At 43.8% G+C, this 16,384-nt stretch overlaps 2 protein-coding genes across 5 annotated transcripts; both read right to left on the bottom strand.

Moving 5' to 3' along the window:
* Positions 1-2,169: 2,169 nt before the first annotated feature.
* On the bottom strand, positions 2,170-8,521 carry snx10a (sorting nexin 10a). Of its 3 annotated transcripts, none has more exons than XM_077007815.1 (7): positions 8,144-8,521; positions 6,476-6,520; positions 4,532-4,618; positions 4,218-4,318; positions 3,970-4,068; positions 2,982-3,179; positions 2,170-2,748 (listed from the first exon to the last, which is right to left on the bottom strand). In XM_077007815.1, the coding sequence occupies exons 2-7, from the start codon at positions 6,506-6,508 to the stop codon at positions 2,583-2,585; spliced, it is 684 nt and encodes a 227-aa protein (XP_076863930.1). In that variant the 5' UTR covers positions 6,509-6,520; positions 8,144-8,521; the 3' UTR covers positions 2,170-2,582. The 3 variants fall into 3 exon arrangements, with proteins under 3 accessions (XP_076863930.1, XP_076863931.1, XP_076863929.1); XM_077007816.1 differs by having other exon boundaries at positions 6,476-6,516; XM_077007814.1 differs by lacking the exon at positions 8,144-8,521 and adding an exon at positions 8,007-8,094 and having other exon boundaries at positions 6,476-6,516.
* Positions 8,522-11,235: 2,714 nt separating this feature from the next.
* cbx3a (chromobox homolog 3a (HP1 gamma homolog, Drosophila)) lies at positions 11,236-15,099 on the bottom strand. Of its 2 annotated transcripts, none has more exons than XM_077009417.1 (5): positions 14,959-15,099; positions 13,774-13,913; positions 12,465-12,633; positions 12,290-12,384; positions 11,236-12,053 (listed from the first exon to the last, which is right to left on the bottom strand). In XM_077009417.1, the coding sequence occupies exons 2-5, from the start codon at positions 13,905-13,907 to the stop codon at positions 11,927-11,929; spliced, it is 525 nt and encodes a 174-aa protein (XP_076865532.1). In that variant the 5' UTR covers positions 13,908-13,913; positions 14,959-15,099; the 3' UTR covers positions 11,236-11,926. The 2 variants fall into 2 exon arrangements, with proteins under 2 accessions (XP_076865532.1, XP_076865531.1); XM_077009416.1 differs by lacking the exon at positions 14,959-15,099 and adding an exon at positions 14,639-14,786.
* Between the last annotated feature and the right edge of the window lie 1,285 nt (positions 15,100-16,384).

Here is a 16,384-nt window from a genome sequence, read left to right as displayed (position 1 = left end):
GCTCTTTCACTGATGATAGGCTTCCTGCCACAGAGCTGCACCGACTGATGGCAACAGAGACTGTGACAGCCCTAAAAATGATTTCCTGCTCAGTCACTTGAACCATCTAACAGTAACCAACACTCTTGACTGTTTGAGTGAGTGAGGCACCCACACACCCACACACCGAGATACGGTCACACCCACACCGTGGTTACGCACCCTGGACTACACCTTTGTTCAGGACACCATGACAACCCTTCAGAAGAGGCAGTAAAACACAAGACAAGCTGCTCGCGATGCCTTTTCTTGAGTTATGGTTATGGGACCATTTACACAACTATGGTATATGCAGCATGTGCATACAAAATCCAGATCCATAAATTTGCCAATACAGAGTGCAAACGTAGAGCCCATGAACATTAAAATGGCATTTGTGGAATGGCATATATCAACCTGTGCCAGTCTCAAACTGGACCCCCTTTAGTGGACCCACCTACATGACCCCTGTAAGACACCTACAGAAGAATGAAAGAATAAAACATTTTTAAATGCTCAAATCAGTCATTTTGCATTAATTTACTTTAAAACTAATGTCATTATTTTCTTGTAGTGCACTCCATAAAATTGTTTGCCTGACTCTAGTCTACTCTGGCCCTTCCGTGTTGGCTTTCCCTCACTCCAGGTCTGCTTCTCGTGGCTGTGGTGAGACAGGTAATCGGGGCTGATTAATTCTCCTTATTGTTGGTCGTTTGTCTCCGGGGCAGGTGCTGTCTCTTCCTCTCAGCCTCACTCTGAAGCAGCCAATGATACATTACCATTTCTCCTCCAGCTCCACTGTCACCACAGCAACCTCTGCCCTTCCTAAGTGCTTCTGATTGGTGACCCTTGGCTTAAAGTTAGGAGTGGCTTTTTGTTGGATGTTTAAAGTGACAATATTCAGCACCCCCACCTCACCACACAGAGGCCTGTATACTCGTCTACCCACCACACAGAGGCCTGTAGTATACTCGTCTACCCACCACACAGAGGCCTGTAGTATACTCGTCTACCCACCACACAGAGGCCTGTAGTATACTCGTCTACCCACCACACAGAGGCATGTAGTATACTCGTCTACGCACCACACAGAGGCATGTAGTATACTCGTCTACGCACCACACAGAGGTCTGTAGTATACTCTAGACTCTACTTGATTTTTAACCAATATTATGGTTCACAAAATATTTCATGCTTGGTAACAAGAAAGTGGAAGCAAGTTCTTAACATCAATGAAATCATTCTTACACAAGAGATTCAGCTTCTGAAATGTGAAAGGTCACCTTAATGTGAATAGATGCATTAGATGTAAAAACTACTACGTTGGTGACAAAGTATACTTTTACAGCACCTTAGTCACCTTTCATGCACAGTCATCGTGGGATTTTCTAACCTTTATAAATACTCATTTGTAGGTCTATATAATTGTAGCGTCTGCAGTGTTGGTGTGTTAACAGAGCTGGCAGGACAGTTTAGACGTACGTTATACTGGGTGGTTTAGACGTATGTAAGTGATCCCACAGCGTCTCACGAGTGGTGAGAGCAGCACGTCACTGTAGTGGAACCATCAGCATGCTGAGGCTGGAAACACTTATCGGCTTCTGCAGGACACTGATGAATTGACGGCTGCCCAGATCGAATGATCTCGCAATCGGAGCAACGAAACCTACGACAACATTTTTCAGTTTTGTCCTAGCCAATACCCTCTGGAATGGCTACTGGTGTCTCTTCTAGTTCAAAGGGGACTTTGTTCACATTTCAAGGCAGTTGTTCAATTCTGCATGTGCATTCAGACAAAAACGGAAGGTCGGGACAAGCGGGACATTTCTGGAGAAGCAGAGACAAAAGCCAAAAAAGTGACACCGTCTAGTTTGTAATTCTTTCTAACTATCTAGACTCTGAAATCTTAAGTGGTTTAGAAAGGAAAGGGTATTGCTTCCAAATGTTTATACACGAGGTGTTGTTGCCAAAATTGATCCAAGCACTAGGAATTGTTAACAGAGAAACAGATAACAGATCAGCACAATGTGCAACCTTAGAAAACTGGCTTTTTAAATCATTAATTTGAACAAAGTGCATTAGGATTCTGAAAAATTAGTGCATTGCATTTCTAAAATGTGTGTAGTTTTTTTATATCAAAACAAAACAATATAAATTCACATTAACATTTATTCAATTTTACCCTACATTTCTAAATCACAATAAAATTATTTCAAAACTTTAAATTATCTTTTAAAATAACTGATGACAGATTTGTTTTTCTGAATAAATCACTAAATAGCAAAAATAAAACATTATTATTAGCATTCCTAGGACTACAGCAGGGCTGACTGTTGCCCTGTTGTCTGCCTGTGCCCACGTCTCTCACATACCCTGCCGCACAGAGAGGCAGTCGACAGAAGAGAAACAGGTTTTCCTTTTAAAACACAGAAAACATACAAAGAAAGGCCACATAAAACAACAATTAAAGAACTTCCTCCCATTATAATCCACCTAAACTTTAGGCCTGACCATGTGGCCACGCGCGTGCTCCAGAGATGTCCTTAGTGTACATACACTCCATGTCATGAACGCATGTCCTGCTGGTTCTCGTGAGACGAAGACCAACATTTAAACGCCTCAGGTTGTGTGGGTGTGGACAAAAAACGGTGAGCAGGGCTCCCGCAGTCTGGAGACGTTTCTGAAGGCGTGGGCGGGCCAACACTAACACCCAATCCAGAAGAGGCTGTGCTGCAAGAGCAAATAAAGCAGTGAGGAGTTCACCAATCACATTTGAGGTCTGCATTTAAAGCAGTGAGGAGTTCATCAATCACATTTGAAGTCTGCATTAAAAGCCAAGCTTTATAAATGTAAAATGGACACTATGTTTAAATCAGTCATACTTTTTGGCTTGTGTCCGTATTTAGTTATTTTTACACGGACTGAGACTGCTTAAATTGGCGCGCGAACGCGCTCACGCACACCTTTCACAGTCAGAGTCGCAATAGCTCTTGTTCTCCTCTAGGGGCAGGCGAGGGCAGGCCGCGCTGCACTGGATGGCCTGCGCTACAGTGTAGCGGGTTCGGCCCTGGATACACGCATCGATACTGCCGACGCTCAGCTGGGTCTGCAGGAACAGGTGCAGACAGCTATCGGACAGCAACAGAGGCATCTGCAGAACTCTACACACACGCACAAAACACAAAATGGCCAATGACGATCTTCACCATTCGAGATACATTTACTACAATGAAATACAGTAATATGCAGCAGCAGGTTAGTGTGTTTGTATGAAATATCTGTGACAAAATACCAAACAAAACTTTAAATAACACCACACTCTGTGAACTAATCCCAGTGAATTTAACCTGATCATCTTTGGGAACAATTTTTTTTCCCAGAGCAGCCACTAGATGGCAACGAACACATTCTATACCAGTCCGTCCTCCTGCCGACCCAAGAGAGGAAGTGTGTTAGGAATGGTGGGAATGAGAAATCAGAACCTACACAGTGGCTGTGTTCGAAATAGATTACTACATACTGGATACTGCATACTGGACTCAGTATACACTGGATACTGCATACTGGTCCTCGTAGTAGTATGCAGTACCGTTTCCAGTATGCGACAAAAGCAAAGCACACTACGGGGTCACGTGAACGTAGCGTTGCATGATGGGATGCAGTACACCACGAAGATAGCTCTGTTTGCGTACTGGAATATTTTGCGGAAGTAGTAGGTCATCCGGGTATGTTTCGCGTACTGGAAATTTTCATTTTGGTCACATACTGCATACGACATACTGATTTGGGGCTCGATCAGTATGCCAGTAGTATGTAGTAGACTATTTCGAACACAGCCACAGTCAGAAGAAGCAAGAAATAGAAAAGTAGAGGAGGAGCCTACAGGAGGACAGGAGTGAGGGACAGAGAGGGCACTACAGGAGGACAGGAGTGAAGGGCCGGTACACATACTCTTCCAGAAACATCTGCAGTCCCTGCATCCGCTGGGTCACATGGCATGCGTTGCTGAGGCTGAAGAAAGGGTTGGCAGGGGGCAGTTTGGGCAACTGTCTGAGGAGGGACAAAGAACGGCAGGTGAAGAGCCAGGCCAGACGCACTCGGCCGTCTGACGTCCTCTGACCAGAGCAGCGTCCACGGGCATAGAGCCATACAGCCAGGTGGCAGTGGTGGCCACCGTAGGGAGTTCTGGGGTGACTCACATAAGCAGAGCGTTGTCCTGCAGTCTCTGCCGAAGCCACACAAACTCTTTGTAGCGCCTCCTCACACTGGAGCGCTTCTTACAGAAACACATGCTATTAGTCTGCACACAGAAAACACACACAGACCCTACAGACCACTACCGCTGTCAATCACATCCATCAGACACACACGGAGTGAAAGTCCATTCAGTAAAACCATTAAAATAATCAACATCTAGAAGAAAAAAAGACCATCTTATAAATGATCGAACGTGTTGTGAAGGCTTGAGATGGAGTTTGTGAGGAAGTCTGTTGTGTGGATGGTGAAGACTCACATGAAGACAGATGTCATAGTCCATGTACATATGCCAGAAACTCTCTTTGTGTAGCTGAGGATCCCGCACACAAACATCCACAAACTCCTGCAAAACAGCAGCGCTAGCGGGTCACGAGGGGTCCATTGTGTGTGTAAATGGTTACTCTGTTGGACAATATTTGTTTCAATAATCTATGGAAACAATCTAGGTAACCCGGAGGCATGTCTTTAGTAGCACTGTTCTCCATGGCCCTCTGAAGGGGAGTGACCTCAACAGTTTATCCAAGTCAGGAAGTGTGACATCACACTAAGCAGCAGATAGAAGCAGAATCACATGTTTTCAGCAGACAGCATAATGTGTACAATGACACATCACTTCTCACCTAGTAGACACAGTGCCATGGTGTGTGTTGTAAATATATATAAAAACAACACACACACACACACACACACACACACACACACACACACACACACACACACACACGTCTCCTCAGCCCTACTGTAGAGTCACTGTACGTCCTGTTTACAGACAGCACATGTAACCACTACTCCCCCTCGGTTCATTTGACCACTAATACTACAGTACAATATAAATCTAAACACACTAGCTAAATGCTTGAAATGCAAGTAATTAATTTCAACATATTAAGCAAAATGTCTGTTCACTGCATACAACCCCGAACACGAGTGGTAATGACTCCTTACACACTGTTCATCAGCTCAACCAAGATCGCCACCTTTGCAGAGTGAAGATACAACTGATATCATTGTGTGAATAAAACAATAGGTGAAATGTATTTCTATCTGTTGCACAACACATCTCAGAACGGGAACGTAATCTGTGAATAATAGACATAAAATTAAATTTTTCGACCTCCTCACTTGAAATGAAGCACGTTGCTAGCCCTCCCAGCAGAATGCCAGTTTATACACAACACACATTCACAAGTTCACACTGCAGCAATTCAAAGTGCATTACGAGAAAGATGCTACATATAAAACTATTGGTTTAAACAGAACTGATTTCAAATCAATTTTAAAAATCACAGTACAAAAACACCCTCAACACCCCAACATCTGACAGGATACTAAAACAGTGGCACAGAGAAACCTACATGATTACGTCTCACACCAGTGGCGCAAAAAGGGGGTATGCAGTGTATGCGACGCATAGGGGTGCTGCACTAGAGGGGGCGCCAAATCGATGCCAGAAAATTATTTGCAGAGTTAGTGGGGGGTGGAATTTGGGGGGCGCCGATAGTATGTTTGCACACACCTCAGAAAGTATGTAGTTGCAACCCTGTCTCACTCACACACACACACACACACACACCTGGGACTACACGATTACGTCTCACACACACCTGGGACTACACGATTACGTCTCACACACACCTGGGACTACACGATTACGTCACACACACACCTGGGACTACACGATTACGTCACACACACACACGGGACTACACGATTACGTCTCACACACACACACGGGACTACACGATTACGTCTCACACACACACACGGGACTACATGATTACGTCACACACACACACACCTGGGACTACACGATTACGTCTCACACACACACACACACACACACCTGGGACTACACGATTACGTCTCACACACACACACGGGACTACATGATTACGTCTCTCACACACACGGGACTACATGATTACGTCTCACACACACACACGGGACTACATGATTACGTCACACACACACACACACACACGGGACTACATGATTACGTCACACACACACACACGGGACTACATGATTACGTCACACACACACACACGGGACTACATGATTACGTCACACACACACACACACACACACACACACACACACACACACACACACACACACACACAGAACTACAGGATTACATCACACACACACCTGGGACTACATGATTAGAAAAGAAAACAGTATCTTTAAGTGGCCATACCTTCTTTGCAAGACTGTCTCTTGTGTCTTCCATCTCAAGGCCTGGCTGAGAAACACAAGAGAGACAACGTATCAGAGACGTGTGCAGTGTCGGAGATGTGTGGATCTGGTTCAGGTCACTCAGCACTAAAGTAGCTCAATGTTTAAATGGTAAGGGGAAAACAGAGGAGATTACAAATTAAGCTTTTAATACACAAAACTAGAGCTAAAAGCCCCATGTTGCCACTGCGTCAGGATTCAGATGCATCTATGTGCTGGTTAAATGTGTTTACACCTCATTTTCTCATTTACTGTAGTGTGGTTCAGAACACATGCAGAAACACATGGATTTTAGGCCAAAATTCAAATGTCAACTGGCAGCAAACTGTCACTGGTTTAACAAAATTAAAAAGTAGCAATGTGCAATCATTTTGGACACAAAAAAAAGGAGAGGACAAAACTCATCTGAAGGGGTCCTTCGTGGAACTGGAGCTGGACAATTATATGACCAAAGATTAAAACTACAGTGGCCATATACCCCCACCACAGTAAAACTACAGTGGCCATGTGACAGTCAGTTCTAAGAGGTGAGCTTCTCAGCAGTGTCTCAACGAGGCCAACTGTACATATGACCAGCGGACACCTACCATCTATTGTTCATTTATCACAGTGGACTATGTGCATGAAACTGATGCACTGCATGCAGTCTGGGTTTTAAAAACATACAAAAATGCCTCCAAGACCAGTTTGATAACATCGATATGGTGTTGTAGCTTCAGAAGAACCAGCTTCATATACCCACTGCTAGATAAAGATTTTTTAGGCTCATATTTTGACTCATCTGCCCAGTTATTAGAAGACAATGCAGCAATTATTCTGAAAAGTGCCGAGCCAAAATCATAAGACAATACGGCCACATTTACATTAGAATAAGCAACAACCCCGTACGAGTACCGGAGCTTTGCCGGTAAACGTTGGCAGTTAAACACCGGATTTTAGTGACCGTGTGGCTGTGCTGTCGCTGCCGACAGGTTTAATCTGCCATACCCGCAGTTCTTCAGAAGGCCCAATTGGACTTCTCAGAGGTGTAAAGTTAGACAGTGTAAAGTACAGAGTGTCGCGTTTACGTTATTTATTCTGTTTAACGAAGTGTCCTGTGCGTGTAAATCATCTCCTTCATTTTAACAAATCCAAACTCTCAGAATAAAGCGAAGCTCATTAATCAACTTTAGCTAAAAATCTGCGCACCGGAGCGTAAAGTCTGAGGTCACTATTTAAAAACCACTGAAAACTTCAAAATGAGGGAGTAACTTTTGTACTGTGAGTCGTAACATGTCATGTTTAAAACGCCATGTTTACAGCTTTTATATGACTACGTACTATAAACTGGGAGGCGTCAGCCAACTGCAAAATCCCATTTGCAAAAAATAAATTATATGAATTACGATTATATGAAAGATAGGATATTTTACAGAACGAAGGGAATAATTTATAGAAAGTTCACAAACATGACAGAAATAACTCAAATAAGTTAGAATAGCAGGCCACATAACTGGACTTCAAAGTCTCGCATGTCCAAGGGTAATTCTCAAACATCAAGCCTCCTTCAACAAACACAAAAGTATATCTCACTAAACATCGTGACGTTTCATGTTAATACCGGTTAATGCCCTCAAATAAACGCCCTTACCTTTATTCCAGCGACTCTCCTCAGTCTAATTAATTGGCAGCACGCACAGAGCGTCGAGGTGAGCGCCAGGAACGCGCGTGCACGCCGCACGATCGAGAGGAAGTAAAATGCTGCTCGTGACCGCGCTTTTGACGCTCGCCTATCTGTTATCCAGAAGTTTTTAGCGTTTTACATTTATCCGTTAGATACCTTCCGATAAAACAAAAATCAAAGACGGGTGCAACAAAATTACGTAAATATAAAATTCAGCAAACTAGATACATTTTAAAATAATTTTCCCAGTGTCTATCCGAGGACTTTGTAAAGGCTAGTGTGACTCTGGCGTTTTCTTCTTTCTCACGTGAGGCGTGACCTTTCACGTTACCCAGTACCTTTAGATTCAGCGCTTTTCTTCACTTTTTGAGGGTGGGGCATCAGAGGATGGGGCATCTTTCAGACTTTTACTATTCGGGGGGAGGGGTAACTTGTACCCAATGTAATTGAAGTGTAACTGTTTTGTTAAATCTGCCAATTTAGCAGGATGTCAGCCAGTTCCAGTGCTATACCATGCTATCAGCCACAATTCTGTAAATAATTGCCTGAAAACCAAAATATTGGTGCTTCAGTTTGCCTGAAGCCGTTTTCATTTTCATCAACAAGCAACAAATAAGGCATTTTAAAAATAATACATGAAACATTCAAGACTTTTAAAATGATTTTCTCTAAATATTTCTCCAGTCCAGTTTAGAACGGCTGCATTATGTGACAAGGCTACCAACAACTGGAAATATCATTGTCTGTGTTAGGATTCAGTGGATTATGTTCAGTCGGTGGAGATTATACTGAGAAAATATTTTACTTATTTTACTTCATTTATTTATTTTGTGTGTCGCTCTGGATAAGAGCGTCTGCTAAATGCCGTAAATGTGTGTGTGTTTCAAAGCATGTTTGAAAGAACCCTGGATGCCGTCCCCGGATTAAGGAAGTAAGTTCAAACTTCAATAGTCTGCCTTCCAGAAAACCTCCAGTCTGGTCACAAGGGACAGTACACAACACAAATCAAGTTGGGGGAAATGTCTGGAAGAAACTTGCTGAAGCGTCCGTTACCCACACATGTCCTCTTTTTGAGACTGTTTTTCTAGAGCTTACATTGAATTTCGAGATCCGTTCTGTTCATAAACGAGTCCCGCTCGGTCCGCGTGAGTGAGATGGATTTCGTCATATCAGAGCCACTCACCCTACTGGTTCCAGGACAAGGTTTTACACCCAGTCACTTTGTCATCACCATGACTACGAGGGCACTATCAGATGTGACCCCTTTGCACATTGCAAGGAAAGTGCTTTACAACCTAAACCAGCCGAGGTTCCCAGGGTGCAAGGGTAATGTTTCTGAGGGAGAATTCTTGTAGGGCTCGTCACACTCTGGCCTTTGTTTTCACCCAACGACCCCCAAACATGTCTGTTTCACTTTAAGGCAACCAGGCTTTCAAGTTGTTGAAAAGGTGATTTCTTGTAGCAAAGACCAATGTACAGAATATTACTATAATTTTGAGTGATTTATTTTCCAGTGTGGATGAAAACCCACTACCTGTCTTGCTGCGATCTGTTGGCAGGAACTGAAGATAACCCAACTGTGTCATGCTGACCTGGGACTGTACTAGAGAGCAAGACAACTCTCACAGGTACACATGTACTGCACCTGTACAGCCACCATAGGTGCAGATCACACACACACACACACACACTAGGGATCACTAGGGAGCTGTGGCACACACACACACTAGTGATCATTAGGGGGCTGTGGTACACATGTGCCCAGAGCGGTGGGCAGCCTAGTCTGGCGCCCAGGGAGCAGTTGGGGTTAGGTGCCTTGCTCAAGGGCACCTCAGTCATGGCCTAGGAATCAAACCCACGACCCTCCAGTCACAAGACCAGTTCCCAAATCACTGCCCATAACTGTACTAACATACACTGGTGTAATGTGATAATGTACATTATTTATAGTCATATATTTACTGCTTTTTTGGCTTGTTTTTTCTCTGGTCCAAGCAGTGAAAGTGCCCAAGAGGAATCTGGTCTGTCTCACACACACACACATACATCTAACAGGGATGTGGGAGGAGTTTGTGGCATTACATTAACATATAATGTGCATGACAGGATGAGTCTTATGGAGGGATTATAACAGACAGGACTCTTGGCTACATGTACGTGCGTACAGTGAACTTTGACTATAACAAGGATGGATGGTTGTGCTGGAAAATACCTTGTTTTAAAACTTTTAAAACTTCTGGTTTTCTGCTGGCAAAACCTGGACATTCACACATTAAACCCTGGAAAAATTACAGATCATGGTGTAACCCCCACAAAACAAGAGAGCATTTCAACATAATTCTTAACACTGTGTCTTTCTGGTAGAACAATATGTTGGCTTTAAACTGACCTCAGTGAGTAAACATTCTAGATCAGTTCTTTGCTAAAGCACATGATTTGAGTGAATGCCGGTCATCCCGACACTAGTCAGAAGAGCAAAACATTAGAAAATGTGTGTGCTGGATGTTTGACAAACAGGGTTTCGTAGAGAAGTCAAGGTCAAGGGTCACATTTGCCCTACCCCCATTCACCTTTGACCCCACCCAACCAAAATCTCCACATGGCAAATGTGTGATTTCAAAACAGAAAACTTGCTTCAAACTCAAAATGGTGGTGCTGCTTTCTGGATTTCCAGAGTGGAACTTAGCAAAAAGGAACAGTGAACATATCTGATGTCACCGCTGACTTTATAGGCAACTGAAAGGTTTTATTAAAATAGCTCATGACTCATGCCACCGTGGGAGTGGGACACAAATCTGCTAAAATAATTCATGACAAGCCCCTCCAAATAAAACACCTGGCCTGGATTTTGGATCTCATTTAGGCTTGGTGACTACACGGTCTACATACTTCATAGAGCTGACGGCATTCAGTCCACACATACAGAGAACCATCAACCAGCCAAAAAAGCTCAGGCACCACCCACCCCAGGAACAATAGTCTTCCCCAAGACCTTTGACCCTTCAGGGGACTTAATCTCCTCACAGTTCATGAAGTCACAGTGGACACACACACTAGTAAACAGATTAAAAGAAAGGCACAAACCTTTTATTGAACTTTTCTTTTGGAAAAACATATTTACATGAAGAAAATGTACAACAACTATTCAAAATTAAATTTCAAGTATAACTGAACAATAATGAGCTCAATACCCACATTTCATGAGCACTGTACATTAAAAGCTGAACTGCAGAGAAGGCAGGAAAAAGCAGATGATTGACGGGAAGACTACGAGGTTACGGTTGGTCTTACCCTAACCCTAATGGCAAAACATCATTAACAGAAAAAGCCAGTGCATCAAAGCACAGTTGCACCGTCTCACACATTCTAAATTAACAGACATTTCATAAAAACAATTCCCTCAACATCTCCCAGCCCAATTCAGTCACTAAAACACCTGTGCCACAGATCAGGCTGTCTGTCCACAGCTCAGCACAAAGAGCAGAAGGAAGAATAACAGGGAAGAAGCCCTGAGCTGAGGGGGCAGAGCTCAGACTTATGGGGAAGGACGGTAGTGTAGCCCCGTGTAGCCTCATCATGGCCCTGGAGTTCTCTGTACTGCACGTTATGGTGACATCCGCACCAACACGCCGGCTGCAAACTCATTTATGGCTTATTGGCCGAGTCACACGTGATGAGAGCAGAACACACCACACACGTGCAGTGAGGGAACCTCCAGGCGCAGAAGCAAGAAACGTCGGCGTAGGAGAACTACTGCTGCTCGTCCTCGGGGCAGGAGTGCCAGGTCAGCCTCTCTTCATAGAAGGCAATGACCACCTGGGGGCAGCGCGTGTTGGCCTCGCGAGCCGGCACCAGGTCTGCCTCATCAGAGTCCTTCCTGCAGCGCGCAGAAAGACAGCAAAGCAGATGTGGGGTTGAACAGACTTAAACAAACATGCTGCAGAAGCAGCTTCTCATACAAGTCTCAGGTTGAGCGGTCATAGTTAGTTGCCATTTACAGGAGCAGACAGTGTTGCTGAGAGAACACTGCCCCCTGTTGTCCATGCTAATCTACTGCATGCAGAGCACCTTTCTGGATGTCTATATAGAAAAACGATAATCTAGTTCCCTCACCATTTCATCAGGAACATGAGCTCTCCACTGCTGTCTGTTGCACCGATGATTCTCTCAGGCTCCAGATTCCTGGCAAATCCACGTGGTTTTTCATTCTGTCAAAAGAGTGCATGTTACAGCGATACAGCAGCACAGCGAGCCCTACGGCCCCACAGCCAGAGCGGCAGAACCTCACCGTCTCCTTCTTCTTCTTGGCTTTGCTCTCCTCCGTCTCTGGCTCGTCCGTGGAGGGCTTCCTCTTGATGGAATCTGGTTTCTCAACCACGCCTTTCTGTGCCTCCAGAAACGCAGAGATCAGCTCAGGGCAGTCAAGATTCTCTTCAGGCTCCCATGTGTTATCAGTTCTAAACAACAGAAGAACAGAAAATCTGATTTACAACAAAGTGCATCTAAAAACCATGGTCATGTATGGTGCTACATCATGAATCTTCTGAAATTATCCATAAAAATGCTGTACACAATTCTGCAACACTTTTCTTTTAAGTAGAAGGCCCATAGAATATAGACTTCCACCACAAAAAGCTGAAATGGGCAGGATGTATGGGCGAGTGGGGTCTGATATAGCAGAGCAAGACTTCACAGCCAGGACAGAAATGTCATTCATGATTTCATGCATCTTAAAGACATACGTTTCAACATGCCCTTTTCCGATTTGAAAGTTAGTCACTCCAATAATAATTGGGTAAAAACATGTCCAATCAGTGTAAAGGTATGGGAACTTCAGTGTTGAGCTGGAGACTGCTGGGACTGACCTGATGGAAGCTACAAATAAACTTGAGACAAATGAGCTTTAACATTCATAGCAAAGTGGTTTACTGCAGCAACGAATATGCCAAACCCATAAGACCAAATATAAATTGAGCCACTCACACTGAATAGAGGAACTGTAATGTGGATCCCAGCTCTCCACAGGAAGCATTCACACACACACCATTTCATGACCCAGATATTAAGCCCAATACCTGAGTAACCCCATCTTACATCACCATCGAAATGGTGGTTCTCAACTCCAGTCTGGGGACATTTGACAGATTAGGCTGACAGATCAGATTAGCTGATCAGGTGTGCTGGGGAAGGAAAATCTTGAAATTGTGCAGGACAAGTGGGCCCCTGAGCTGAGAAGACTGTAGGCTGCATACAGAACCCTTCAAGCTCATCTACTTGACTACTAGAGTCCTAATGAACCACATGTAGGAAATACCACCCCATCAAAAGCAGGAACACAGGACAGCATGAGATCACACTGCAGGAAATCCCCAACAACTAGTGATCTAGTCCCATTTACGATAGTTAATCCCTAAATGTTTGCTTCAAGCCCAAGGTACCAAATGTATTTACTCTGTGCCTTTAAAATGATGGTTATAGACTAAAACAATACACAGAAAGCATGCAAGTACTTAGTCGTATGTCATCTAAAGACAAATGTAAGTGACTAACAGAATGGTGATTTAATCAATAAGAGTCATGATGATGCCAATACTTACTCTGGGAAGCCTTTCCATTTGAGGAAAAACTCAACTTTGCCATTCACCAGGCGCTGGTCGAGGACTTTCTCAACCACAAACTCTTCGGGTTCCTCCACTTCTTTTTTGGACTTGGTAAGTTGTTTCTTCCCCATGGCAGCCTGAAATGGACAATCAAACTTGAGTGCGCATGCAGAGCCAAGATTCAGAACATACACACACTGACTACGACTAAGATCAGCTCGGAGGTCATGGAACAGTCCCAATTAAATAGATAACTAGGTGTAGCAAACACAATCACGAACTAAAATGTTGGTAATTAAATCGGTTACATACGAGACATTTTTATGACGACCTAAATGGACACCAGTGTTTCCAACCATGAGAGGCTAACGAATTAGCTACCTAGGCTAATGTTGCCCCCCCTGGAATCATAGCTAGCCGAACAGCAATAACAAATCAGTGATTTTATGCAGCAAATTACCACAATATTAGCAACTTGTTAAATAAGAAATCGTGCAAACTAGACACAGTGCTGCACACTACACGAGAACAGCCAATCAGAGCGAAGAGGTCCAGTAAGCTAAGCTGTAGCTAGCCGCGTTAGCTATCCTGCCGATACCGCCATGCTAGGCCAATCGCGGTGTGTGGCCGAACATTTTATAGCGCGGCTGACATTTAATTGGCAGAGGTTTTACAAAATCGCCCGACAGATTCGTCTGAAGTTCGTCTGTAAGACGCTAACGTTGCACGCACAGACCTTTAAACCGCCACGCGCGATTGCTGTTAGCTTCCAGCTCGACTAGCTTAGCTACCCTAGCTAGTTAGCCGCCTCCCTGGCTAACAGTAATAACATACGTGCCAGTCTAGTATAAACTACACTTACGCTTAGGTCGGAAATTTGATTTTCCGATTATCTGAATTTTCTAAGGTGGCGAGAATCCTGGAAGACGCCGTTGAACCGACACGAACGGGTCGGTGGACTAACGAACCGCCATGCTCAGCCGTGCCTCGCGAGCGCCTGTGCCGCGTGCCTCGCATGCGCGCGAAAACAAGCGAACAAAAGCGGACGAAAAACGAACGAACCAAGCCGCAGAAATACTCGACGATGACCTCAAAACTGTCGCAACGTAAAACATTAGTCTCTCGAATTATTTTTGAGCCCACTACAGTATCTTAGCTACATCGTCGTCCATGAATACTTACTTTGTACAATCGATTACAAAGACGCAGAAGCCTAGCGGGCGTCTCGAGCGGAGAGTTCAGGGGCAGCCAGCCAACCAAACGTCTTCTTCTACGGCAGGAACGAGCGCATTTCAGGGACGGAAGCAGGTCAGGCACAATGGCGCCACTACACGGCCACGCCTATACATGCCCGCGCAGCCAATGAATTCTGACAAAGCTTCTAAGAGGCGGGATCTTTCGATTAAGGAATTTGGGAGGACTTTAAAGAACCAACGCCATGTGCTATTAAGCTGGATTTCCTAAATACGGGTTTGCTTTGTGTCCAGCATTTTTTGAGATTTCGCTTTTCTTATCCGCTCAAGAGAACAAATAATGTGTTATTTTGATCAGTTTTAGTCAGTTCGAGCCTTCGAGAAACCTCAGACGCTGCAGCTGCACTAACACTGCAAACAGCGGATGCACGTTTTTACCCACGCGGCTGTGCTGACGGCACAGGCTGGTACAAGGTTAAAATGTTTGATGATTTCTAAGAATTTTGAAGAAAATTTTCATCTGAGCTACAGCTCAAAGAGCCATGTCGTCCATAGCTAGAAATAGACAGATCAGGAGGGGTTTACAAGCAACAATTCAGCATAATAGACCCTGAATGAAGCACACCAGAACTGAAGTAATTTCCCCTTTATTCATTTAAAATGAAAAATGTTAAGTAAAACAGAACATGACTTTGACTTACATAAAAAAAGTTCTATATGGTACAACCAATTACTCCATGACAAGAGGAAGGGGATATTTCTGTTCCTTTCCATGTTTGTTTGTTTATTTTGAACTTTGGTGACCCAGTGGTCATTATGAGGTAGAACAAATCACCACAGATGAACAGTCTGGAGTGTCCACAGTCCTGCTCATGAGACATGAGCCATTTTACTGAGATGGATCTTTTCAAAACAATGTTACTGACGTGGCAGGACACATACAATCAACATGTTAAAGATGCAGCATTGTAAAAAAGCCAGTACAGTAAAAGACCAACTGAATACTCCAAAATGGCAAATTACTTGTATAAAACCAAAGAGAAACCTGCAAGTGGAAAATTAAAGCAAGAGGACATGAGGAGGCATCATGACTATATTTAGGACACAAGAATCACACACCAAATAAATGGGTGCAAAGTGTAATTATAATAAGTGCACATCACTGCATACTGTGACCTATTAATATAGACTGCTTTGCACAGTCATGCCTGTAAAATGAGAAGTGTGTTACAGTGATTATAGAGCAAGATTACGAAATACAATTGTGCCAATTTGCTTATAGGTACCTGCAATACGATTCACTCAGATTCGTATTTAAATAAGGGGCAGCATATTGTTATTAATTTAGAGGTTAAATTAAAGTCGACCTTGACTATGGGCAGTTGTAAATTTGCTTCTTCAAAAATAAAATAAAA

The sequence above is a fragment of the Brachyhypopomus gauderio genome, chromosome 6, assembly GCF_052324685.1.
Source record: "Brachyhypopomus gauderio isolate BG-103 chromosome 6, BGAUD_0.2, whole genome shotgun sequence".
NCBI classification, from domain to species: Eukaryota; Metazoa; Chordata; class Actinopteri; order Gymnotiformes; family Hypopomidae; genus Brachyhypopomus; species Brachyhypopomus gauderio.
The sequence above is the reverse complement of the archived record's forward strand: the minus strand, read 5'-3'. Positions and strand labels throughout refer to the sequence as shown.

Coding starts and splice junctions, on each gene's coding strand:
- snx10a (XM_077007814.1), bottom strand. CDS start 8,049: ATGTTTGAGAATTACCCTTGGACATGCGAGACTTTGAAGTCCA. Junction 4,319..4,531: donor ACTATGACATCTGTCTTCAT/GTGAGTCTTCAC, acceptor TTCTGTGTGCAG/ACTAATAGCATGTGTTTCTG. Junction 2,749..2,981: donor TGCGACTCTGACTGTGAAAG/GTGTGCGTGAGC, acceptor TTGCTCTTGCAG/CACAGCCTCTTCTGGATTGG.
- cbx3a (XM_077009417.1), bottom strand. CDS start 13,907: ATGGGGAAGAAACAACTTACCAAGTCCAAAAAAGAAGTGGAGGAACCC. Junction 12,634..13,773: donor AAATGGAAAGGCTTCCCAGA/GTAAGTATTGGC, acceptor TCTGTTGTTTAG/AACTGATAACACATGGGAGC. Junction 12,385..12,464: donor CCAAGAAGAAGAAGGAGACG/GTGAGGTTCTGC, acceptor CTCTTTTGACAG/AATGAAAAACCACGTGGATT.